We start from the raw sequence: 11228 nt of genomic DNA, 5'->3' as shown, positions 1-11228 counted from the left end.
AGGGAACCTCACACAGTTTGCAGCAGCAAGTATTGTGTTTTCTTGTTAAACTGCTCTGAACTGGTTCCACCACTGGTGGAACCAGTAGAAATCAAAGCACAGAAATGAAGTAGCATACCAGAGGCCATATCAGAATCCAGAGGTGCTTCCTCTTGTTTTTAGAGAAACAGAAAAGCAGAAGAGTCTCAGTCCTCACCTTGGCTTGTTTATTGTGCACTGGTGCTAGAGTAGTCTTGTTTGCATTGTACTTAATGATAGCTAAGGAAATACTTGTTCAAATGATGGTGTTGGGGGAAAAAAAAATCACCTTTAGTTATTTGGTGAATTTCTTTTCCAGTGTGCTCCTTCTGCTATGGCAATCGGAAGCATTGTTCACATGTAGCAGACAGCAGATACATTTTCTCACAGTTTTCTAAACTAGAGTTGTAAGTTTTCATGTTTGCAAGCCAGGAGCAGCACTATGGGACTCTACACAAATCCCTGCCACAGAACTCCATATTTTTGTGCTGAGCAAAACTCAGGAGCCCGCAGCAAAAGAGGAAGATATGTTTAGGTGAAGTATTCATTGAACTATTCAGTTACATCTATAATTTATTTGCTATGAGACAAGGGGGCCAGTCATCCTTTTACAAAATGCTGCAAAGATTCGAGCATTGTTTCAGTTTTGCTGAAACCCTACTTGGAATTGTACCAAAGATCTGACTGCTGTGTGCTGCTTCTCTGCAAAGAAACTTTCAAATGAATTGATCTAAAGATGTGGAAAGGAAATGTCAAATGGGGAAAAGTTTTCTCTCCTTAGAGAAAACAAAATAAGATTTAATATTTGCTGACAGAACAAATGATGTATTTGTTACTGCTGCTGACTCCGTATCATTGAAAAACATAGGCAATGGTATCGAGCACCATTAGAATACAGAGATCTTTCTCTGCTTAAGTTTTACAGCTGCTTTGAATGATGTGGTATCTACAGCTGTGTTGGGTATAATCCTCTGGCCACACTGTTTATTTGCCTGCATGTTGTTCATCCCATATCACCACAAATACCAGGGCTTCCCATCACTTAAGGCCAGATATTTTCTGCACTCATATGCACCAATAAAAACTCCAGTGAATGGAGTTATTTTCTTCAGTGTCACATTATATAGTAGATCTAGAGTCTATTAGTAGAAAAATGCCTTAAAAAATAAACTGTTTGTAGGACAGTTTTTTTTTTAAATATACTTTCATGGAAAAGCAGAAAAGTGCTATAGATCAGTGGTCTTGCCTGACCAGTTTTTATCAGCTGGCCACATTTTCACAGACTACAACAAAACCCCAGAAAAAAATAATCTTGTATTTATTTCATGTGCGTTGTTGTTTTTAATCCAGTGCAATAGTGCCTACAATCAATGCTTTCAAATAGCCTATTCTGGAAGTCTGCCCTATGACTTTAAAGTAACTACACAGAAATACAGTCATTTATTTAAAAGTCTTCTGGGAAATCACTACTGCTCCTATGGAGAAATCCAAATATTGCAATTCTAAGGCACAAGAGGCTGTTTGGGAGATGCTTTTATCCTTTAAAAAATAAAATATCTAGTTTTCTATAGAAAAATAAGCCCACTGGAAGGAAATCCTCACATATGGTTATTTTTACTTATGAAAGTACTTCCTCAATGTCACTGGGGCCATTCTGAAAGCCAGAATAACCAAATCATTCGCTTCGCTTCCAATGTTTAGGCATCAAACTACTATAAAGCGGAAAACAAATGTAACACAAACATCACCAGTGAGCTTACTGCAGGTCAGTTGACTTCACGTCATTAATAGTGTTACCAACAGCTCTGGGCAGTGCTGGAGCACCTCCTCGCCAGGCATTTTAAAACATTCTCAAGGTAGTCACGGTCTTAGCTTCAGGTCACCACTGCCTGACAGAGACATGGAGAGGCAAGAGGTGGTGTTGAAGGTTGAATTCCCAAACACTCACTAATCACTAAGTGATACTGCCTCCACAAACCAGGAGAAACATAAGAAGCGTTTCACACAGGAAGCATGAAGGGTATGGTGGGGAGGAGGAAGCAGCCCTGATTCTGGGCTGATGTTGACTGCAGGGAAATCTCTGCATGATCTCAAAGATCAAGACAAAAAGGTCAAGAAGTTGTTCCCTAGAAACAACATCTCCACTTTCACAAGTGCAAAACAGCCCAATGGAACCAACAGAAACCACTTCTGAAGCCAGGAGTGGCTTCCTTCTATAAAAAACATCCATTATTAGGCCAGTAGACAGGGATGAAAATTGATCAGAAGGCTAGTGGGATCCTGCAGCTGAGGGGAATGCATGTTTTGCAGAAGAAAGAAGTGCTCTGAGTGTACTTCAACCACAGCTGAGAAAATGCCTGCCACTAATATATCAGATCAGGGCCTTGGCTGGAGATGGCAGTGTCATTACTCCACAGCACCTTCAAATCTAGTTCCTGTTCTGTAGCTAAAGTTGGTGAGATACAGGGCTCTAACTATCTTAACTCCTGACAGATAAAATACCTTTAAAACAATGCAGAAAACACATCAGTCTTTTAATCACAGCAGCAGAAAATCTCTTAAACTTCTGGATCGCTTGTAATTAAGTAGCCTTTAGGCAACAGAAGCAAGTCCTGTTATGAATTATTATAAAAAAATAAATAATGACAGTACCAAGTGACTGCAGGTAGGGCAACCTAGTGTAACACGTTAACAAATAGAGTGGTTGCCTTAATCCAAGGCAATCTACATAGCCAAGAGAGACCCAAATCACAGACACTGCTGACCCTCAGCCTATGCCATCTTTGTCATCTGTGGATGTTGGGGAGAGATGTTATTTCCAAACTGTATTCCCCAAATCCCTTCCAGTTTGATGCATGTGGGAGTGACCGTCAATGCTGAAAGTAGTTCAGTCTGGAAGACATGAGTTAACAAGGAATAGTTGATGACAAAGAAACCATGATGCAAGAAAAAGAAGGTATCTCAACACAGGCACAAGAGAATTAGGTCCAATCTAAACACCTGGCCTGGGGCAGATACCTGTCTCAGTGCAATCCGGAGCCACACCTGTGAAAATCTGGAAGGGAATGACGAATGGGTGGGTGGCAGGGTAACATTTAACAGGCTTGTTTCTGATGCCTGAAGTTGTCTCGAGCACAGGGTGAAGTGTATGTCTCTTACATCCCCTCTAGCTGACCCTTGATGCAGGTGCCTTATTCAGCCTGCTTGGGCACCCAGGTGAATCTCCATCCTCCATCATCTTCTCTGCGCACAAAAGCTTGTCCTTGGTGGAAGGTGTGTGTTCTCACATTGCGGTGAGGACTTAGAGATGTTGTGAAGGCCACTTCTGTTCTGTTAGGTGACAAATCGTTAGTCAAATATGGCAACCCATAGGCTGGGAGGGAGGAAACACTTGGCACTGGTGAAGAGACACAGGGTGCTGAAGGAAACTGGGGAAGGAAGGTAGAGTCCGTGCTGCATGGATGGACACTGCTGTTAACTGAAGGCATGTGGCTGTAGCTATATGCTGCTGCTGCTCCTTTGCTGTGGCCATAGTCTATTGCTTCATTGGGGCTCAGGCAGTACGAATCTTTTCCAAGGTCTGAGGACAGGGCACTGTAGTTAGCTGAAGATTCATCGATGGTGTCGACATCTTTCAGTCCTAAGGTCTGCAAGACCCAGCTGTCCACAGCAGGACTGGCTTGCTCTTCACAGGCAGTGAATTCATTAAAGAGGTTCCTTCTGGCTTTGGAAGCATGAGGATTTTCTTGAGGAGTAAAGCAGTAGTCCTCTTTTAATCTCCTTTTGGTGTTTTTGAGAATAGCAGAGTTTTTTTGGCCATGGCAGGATAGCACTTTCTATTAAAAAAAAAAAAAAAAGAGATAAGATTAAAGGTCAATTATTTAGTTACCAGTAAGTAACATATTTCTGATCTCAGATCTCAGATTTTAGATGGGCAAAGCAGTTACTACTGTCCTTATAAAAATATTTTTATTTCCACTCTGTGTTATTTTTGGACTCCATAAACATATGGAATATGACTAATTATTTTGTCCTTACAGCCTCTGAAACAACCGAGTCGCTGAAAGAGAAGAATTTGACAATGTCAATAAGGCCTGTGCTTTGATTGCATTCTCACTCAGTAAGGCGTGAAATGAGAGCTCCCGTCTGGCTGTGCTGCACTTCTCCATGCTGGTGCTGCCAGCAGCATTTGGCAGGTGAGTGGGGTATTGGGGGGGAATGTGGCAGCCTGACAAAGAGGGAGGATGCTGAGGTAAGTCATGCTGGGGCAGGTGCATTCGCAGCCAGGGAGAGCTTGGAGCTGCAGCCTCCACGACTCTGAGCTCTTTCATCCACCTCGGCTGCCAATAGCCCGGGAAGAAGGCCCTTCAGGCGCCCAGGGATGGTCAAAGAAAGGCAGGAATAACAAGGAAGGTCCCTACCATGTCATGAACTCGCTGCTTGGCCACCTCCCATGACAGTGTCACACTGGACTCTCTTCCACATAGCATCGAGGGGTGGCCACGTCTCCCTGCTAGGCCCAATGAAGGAGACCTCTTCTACTACCAGGAGCCAGGTCTTGGCACGGCAGAGTGACGGATGTGCCACATTGTCAGCTGGGAATAGGATGTAAAAGGAAAGGCCCCTATTTTTTTGTAAGCCTTTTTAACCTATGCCCAATCCAAAGAGCTGAGCAAATAATCACTTGTTTTCATGGGGAAGTCTGGAATAGTTTAAAAAAAAAAAAAAAAAGACATTTTCTTTTGGGAGAGAATTAAAATATCAAAAAATAATAAAGTAAATACAAAGATTTTTAACATGCTAATTATAATACTAATAGACATAATACTAATTAATAGATTGGAAAAAAATGAGAAGATCAGTATTCTAATGTAAATGAATAAAATGTATCATGGGAAGGTAACAAAAACAAAACAAAAAAGAAATCACCCAAAGCATAAAAAATGGAAAAATTAATCCTTCTCCAAAGGAGTAACTGACAAAACAATTTCAATAAATATTTTAATATGATCAAATCTGAACTCACTGCAAAAAAAAAAAAAAGTTTTAGACCAAATAATTTTACCTTGCTCTACTTATAACCTAAATTTAATCATGCTATGGGCTACAATGTCTCCACAGTCAGAACCTGATAGGACGTTACTCCTGAAGGAAACCATCACCTGAGAACCATGAGCAACAATTTCACAGCTCTGTGAAGTTAAAAAGCAGATCTCAGCTGCGGGTTGTCTGCACTCTTAGACCTTCCACATATTTTAATGGCATGTATCTATTCAACGTGTTTCTTCTGCACACATTTATACAACAGGCTTGAGTACAATACCTTGGCTTTTTCTTCTAAGCATTTAATCAGGGCAGAATTCAGGTATTGGCGGAGGTTATTATTTTCTTCATGTAACCTAGCAAGTTCCTCTTCCTTCTGAAGCAAAGTATCTTGAAGCTGTGGAGTAGAGATACTGATGAATAGGTGTTGACTCTGTAACTTAATAGCAATTGCCCTATGGTACAGGCTGCTTGGATTTGGTGAACTGGGTGTTTGCTTTGTGAACGCAACCCATCCCCTCAAGCCTCTTGCTTCTGTATATCTAAGTGGCAAGATTGTTCAGTTTTCACTTTTGACTTTTATTCTTTAGTAAGTGTTTGAAAAGATTACTCTGGAGAGAGGAAAAAAAACCAAACCACAACCACCTGTAACTGTGGAATAATGACAGAAAAGAATTACAGGTAGTCCCATGAACAGCCAGAAACCGTCATGGGCATGACAGCAGCTACCAGATCTCCTCCTGAGTGGCAGTAAGCATCCTTTTACATCCCTCTCATTCCAATTTATAGTTGGCTGATGGAGAAAAGGAGAAAGGAGCTGGAGGCTAACAATTTATGGGGATAGGATACAGAAGGAAGATGCAATTGTCATTGGCAGGATCTCCTGTACCCGGCATCTGCTGACCACAGGCTGAAAAACACTGATTTAAATGATTAAGGTAGAGCCAAAGAACGAAGTACACTGATGTCTGGAACTAGGATTTGATTCCAGGGACCTTAAAATTAGTAAATGAGCTTCCATTTACTTTAATGTGTCAAAATATCACTCCAGGTCTTTCTTCAGAATGATCTCTCTGGAATTCCTTCATCTAGGACTGTTCAGAATTTGTCCTGCTGCTTGATGTGATGTACAAAAAAAAAAAGGAAAGGAGAGAAAATTACAAGGCAATGCTTGTTGGTCAAAATGGTTGATTCTCCATATATATGAGTAGGTAATTCTGGTGGAATCGTTTCTCATGAAGGTAATCCTGGTGGATTAGGAGGACAGACATAATGTAATTTCAGTTAACAGCATGAGGCTCCGCAACATTAGAGCCTGAAGTCCCCGGACTTCCCCTGTGCAATGCGCAGTAAGAGGGGGGAAGGTGAGCAGGGAACCCTCAACAGCTTCCATCTTCGTGGGACAACACAGAGGAGACAAACGCTTCAAGCAAGGACCAGAGAACCGCCAGAAGGGGGTCAGCCCCGCTCCCCACCCCCGAACCAGCCCCAGAAGGTGCGCAGCGAAGTGCGGGATGCCGAGGAGGGGACACCCTTACCTGCTTGTTCCTGTAGAGCTGGGAGGACAGCTGGTCTCCCCGCCACGCCTCGTCCTGCCCACCGAGCTCGGGGGTGCACAGCCGGCCTGGGCGACAGCAGCGCGGGGTTAGCCCGCTCCGACCGCGGGGCCGCGGCGCTCTCCCTGCCGGGGCCGGGCCCCCCTCGCCCCCCACTTACCGGGCGGCCGAGCCTCCCGCCGGCCCTGGCCGTGCAGCGGCGGCTCCGCGGCGCAGACGGCGGCCCCGCTCTCCCTGGAAACCTCGCCGGGGGCCGGCCAGGGGCAGGAGCAGCCCGGCCCCCCGCTGAAGTCCGGCTGCGGGCACGGCCGGCTGCCGCTCTGCGGAAGGAAAAGGGGTCGTGGGGATGGGGGGGGCGGCGGCTGGGTCCCCCCCTCTCCTCTCTCCTGCTCCTCCGGCTGCGGCAAGCCCCGGGGGGGAGGCGGTGTCAGCCCTCCTCTGGACCCTCAGCGGGGCGCATCCCGGTGAGGAGCATCCCAGCGCTCCGGGAGGGTCCCCCCTCGACGGGGAAGGGCTCCCCCCCCTTTCCCCTCTCCCCTTATTCCCTCCTTACCCCTTCCCCTCTGTCCCAGCTGGGGCTCGCTCAGATGCCTAGCTCAGGAGGGCACCGCTGTCCCCCCCCCGGTAGCTCCCAGCCCCGCCCCGGGTGCCCGCTCGGGGACCCGGCCCCCCCATGTCCCCCCCCCCCCAGCCCGGTGGCACCGCAGCGGCCCCACTTTCAGCCGCTGGGCACCCGGCGGTGCCGCCCCCGCCGCAGCCCCCCGTGGCAGAGGGGCTCTGAGCAGAGGTGTGCCAGGGAGGGGGCTGAGTTTCCTGCGGTGCCTTGGGAAATGCTACGGTCCTGAGGGGGTTTAAGATGGAGAGAGGAGCCAGGTTGTCCTCGGCCGGTTCATTCGTCCCACCTTGAGGGCTTGATTCAGGTCTACAGCTGCACAAAGCTAGCGGAGTCACCTCCAGGCTGCCTGCTCTCTTTTCTGCCCCTGCCGTTCTGCAGGAGTCCCAGACTGCACAGTAGCAAAGCCTGGGGGTTGTCTCTGGAGTCACCCCTTTTCCCTCCAAATAAGCACGATCTGAATCTCTGCAAAGCAACGGCAGAGCCTGGAGCCTCGAGAGGGGAATCTGCTCATCCTTGGGAAGGCAAAGCAGCAGGGACTGCTCCTGCAGGTAGAGGAGAGCCCTCTTCCTTCCCCATCTTAGAGGGCACAAAACCTCCTGCAAAGCCCCAAGGCAAAGAGACCAGCTGCTCCTTTTCTGCCTCCAGGTCGAGAGAAATGCAAAGAGCACTTACCATGTTAGAGGCAGAATGAAATGCAGGTCTTGGGAGCACGTTTCTGTTAAAGCCCCAGCGAGGTTTAAATGGCTCTGAAGGAGGGGGAGAGGGGGGAGACCGGGGAGGCGAGTTTAATCTAAAGGAGCTCCCAGTGACGCCTCAGAGCTCTCCTGAAACCCAGCAATCTGATTTGGTGTAAAGCTGTCAAACTTGTGACGTGAATAAACAGCAAACTTGCTGAAATCAAAGTCATTCTGGCCCCACAAATCAACACAAGGAAGGAGGGAAAAGAAAAGAAGGAGAGAGAGAAAAAAAAAGCCTCCACACACTTCAGGACAGCACTGAGCTGGTGTGTCTGAGTTTCACTCCAGGAAATGAGCAGGGATCCAGGGAAGCATCCCACATGTTCAGAGCAGGGCTGTTGGTGTTGCTAGTAAGGTTTTTTTGTTTTGTTTTGTTTTGTTTTGAAGCTTTGTTTGCAGCTGTAAAATCCAGCAGGAGGAAACAAGTTTGTCCAACATGCCTGGCTGAGGGAGTGAGTTTTCCACAATTTCCTGGGGGTGTGTAAAAGCAAACATGATCCAGGGCAGTTCTGTGGACAGTTCTGATGAGAAAGAAAGCACAGATTTCAGAGCAATACAGTCTGCAATGACAAGCTTCTGCAAAAGTCTCACTTTATTGGGAATTAGATTGCTGTCAAGCCCCAGGTTTCCAGGAGAAGATCTCAGGATAAAAATGCAGTGTCAATGGTGTAAGATTTACTATCATACAGGGTAATGTTGCAAAAGCCATATGCAGGTGTGTAAAAGAAAGATTGTCTGCATACAGTCACCTCTAACTCAAAGCAGTTCCATGGCAACTAAAATCTGTAGATAGACTTTGGATTTTCCCAGGGAAAAAAAAAAAAAGTCAAAAACCTCTTCAGTGAGGGTCTGTCTTTGAATAGCATAGGGGATGGTGTGAATAAGGCTAACAGCAGAGCAGTTGTTCGGTCAGGATCCTGTCTCCTGCCATGGTGAGGGCTGTTCAGGGAGGTGACCCGACCTGCTTGAGGACACGAGCTGCAGCCAGCTGACGGTGAGGCAGGGCCAAAGGCAGGCCAGGCTGGCACATGGGACGGTCTTTCATTTCCCCCCTGAAGGATGCTCAGTGCTGTTACCCATTTAGCAAGGCTCAGGGACAATAAAAACCAAGAGGGCCACTTATATTCTTTTCTTACTGGCATACTTTCCTAGGTTGCTGCCCAAGGTAAACTGGCGGCTATGCCAAATTAAATCGCTGCCATCACCCGCCTCGATTATGTTTTCTTCCAAGAGAGGCATTTTATAAAGGGCTTGCGCTCCTGAGCCACACCACACCCAGCCTTGGGTCACCAAGCTATGTCAGCTTTCCTAAACCCCAGCTCTGCACAGTCTGTCCACTAACTGCTGCAATAACCCCCGCTTTTCAGGTGCCAGCTTGGCTGGGGGGCTCGCCAGGACCACAAGGACAATGAAATGCTCCCAGTGGGCATCAGGGCCCCATACTGCTGTGCTTGGCTTGTTTTTAGTCCCTTCTCTGGGCTGCTTCAGGGGACCTCCCAGGGCTATGCAGCAGCGGCTGCTCCCTCACACACGGGGCAGTAACGCGCTGGGGAAGGGCCAGGGGCAGGCAGGCAAAGCCCCCAGAGGCCGCAGGGCGGGAGAGGCGGCGGGCCGGGCAGCCTCGGGCGGGCTGGAGGGGACGGCGGGGCCCGCAACAGCGCTGCGTGAGGCGCTGAGGCCGCGCGGTGCCCGCCCGGCCCCGGGAGCCCCTCCAGGAGCTGCAGCTTCAGCCCCCGGCCAGCCGAGGCAGCCGCCATCTTGGGGCTGCCTCAGGCAGCGGGAGCGCCGGGCCCCGCCATTGGGAGAGGCGAGCGGGCCCGGTGACGTCATCAGCCAGCGTCTGCTGAGGGGGGGAATGGTGGCTGGGGGGGTAATGGTGGCTGTAGGGGGAATTGCCTCAGCCAGGGCAGGCAGCCCCGGGGTGTTCCTGCTTGTGGGCCTCCCCTGGGGTCTGCAGGCGGCTCTGCTCGGCCCTGTGGGTACCACAGATACCCCCTGCGGAGGGGCTGCCTCTTGTAATGCCCCCCAGTCATAGAGTTATTAAGGTTGCAAAAGACCTCCACATCATCTGGTCCAAAAGTTCCCCTGCAATGTCATTTCACGTTTCGTTCCTCATGGTGCACCGAGTGTCTAAAAGCATGTCTGCAGGGGCAGGGAAAGTTTCCTTCCTGCTTTGTGGACCTGAGTGGGTGGATTGCTGCTCAATCAGATGATGACAGGACGAGGGGGAATGGTTTTAAACTAAAAGAGGGGAAATTTAGATTAGAGGCTAGGAGGAAATTCTTCACTTAGAGGGTGATGAGGCACTGGAACAGTTTGCCCAGAGAGGTTGTGGATGCCCCATCCCTGGAAGTGTTCAAGGCCAGGTTGGATGAAGCCCTGAGCAACCTGTTCTAGTGGGTTGCATCCCTGCATGTGGCAGGGAGTTTGAAACTGGATAATCTTTAAGGTCCCTTCCAACCCAAGCCGTTCTATGATTTTATGATTCATTCTATGCTGGCCCATAGTTGCTATTAGGTGGCCCTTTGCCTGGCACAACGCTGGTGGCTCTGTGCTTCCTCTTGGCTGAAGCATGTATGCTCTGGCATGCTATTTGCCTCTGAGAAGTGGTAGGAGGAGTGTGGACACACTGAGTGAAAAACAGGTATGAACAAAACCAGTGGTCACCCTATTGTTGCATCTACAAAGCTGGCATCTTGTTGGTTTTATACTGTTGGCTTTGCTTTCTAAGCTCAACTAATTCATTTTGACTCCCTGCATCATGGTTTCCATGCCCGAGAATGAAGGATGGTACATGGTAACAGGCCACCGTATCAGAGCCCAACTGCCTCATAGGTTTGGGGAGATAACTTTTGAGTGATATTCTGTCAAGGGAAGGCCAAATGCAGTTGGTGTAAGAGAGAAAGAGCTAATTTTGCAAAGTGGCTGGGGATGTTACACATGATGATAGAAAAGCTTCAAGTCACATTAGCAATTATACATCAATGTATCACGTAAAACAAAACCAAGTAACATTCACCTGCTAATTCTTTTCCTGTTTATCTGAGGCAGCTAGTCTCAGAGCTCTTACTGCTTGTTGTAGTTAATCTGGCACCTCAGTTGGAGTGAAAGTTCAGGGATGAGACATTTGTGAATACTGTAGTATTACTGTTGGATTCTGTGTACATATGTTTATCAATGTTTTAACTAAATTCAATTTTCATTAAATTTTATTATTATTTTTGTTTAAATGATAATAATGAAGCTAATCCTCCTTGG

General features: G+C 47.6%; 1 protein-coding gene across 1 annotated transcript in view; it reads right to left on the bottom strand.

The window, feature by feature from the left end:
* Positions 1-3209: 3209 nt before the first annotated feature.
* The window catches only part of GMNC (geminin coiled-coil domain containing), a 37600-nt gene continuing 29581 nt past the window's right edge, over positions 3210-11228 (bottom strand). The window contains exons 2-5 of the mRNA XM_035544956.1: positions 6778-6937; positions 6600-6685; positions 5342-5458; positions 3210-3854 (exon numbers count right to left, since the gene is read on the bottom strand). Of these exons, the coding sequence (XP_035400849.1) occupies positions 3210-3854; positions 5342-5458; positions 6600-6685; positions 6778-6937 (1008 nt within the window). The remainder of the gene's footprint in view (positions 3855-5341; positions 5459-6599; positions 6686-6777; positions 6938-11228) is intronic.

The sequence above is a fragment of the Cygnus atratus genome, chromosome 9 (assembly GCF_013377495.2).
Source record: "Cygnus atratus isolate AKBS03 ecotype Queensland, Australia chromosome 9, CAtr_DNAZoo_HiC_assembly, whole genome shotgun sequence".
Lineage (NCBI taxonomy): Eukaryota > Metazoa > Chordata > Aves > Anseriformes > Anatidae > Cygnus > Cygnus atratus.
The sequence above is the reverse complement of the archived record's forward strand: the minus strand, read 5'-3'. Positions and strand labels throughout refer to the sequence as shown.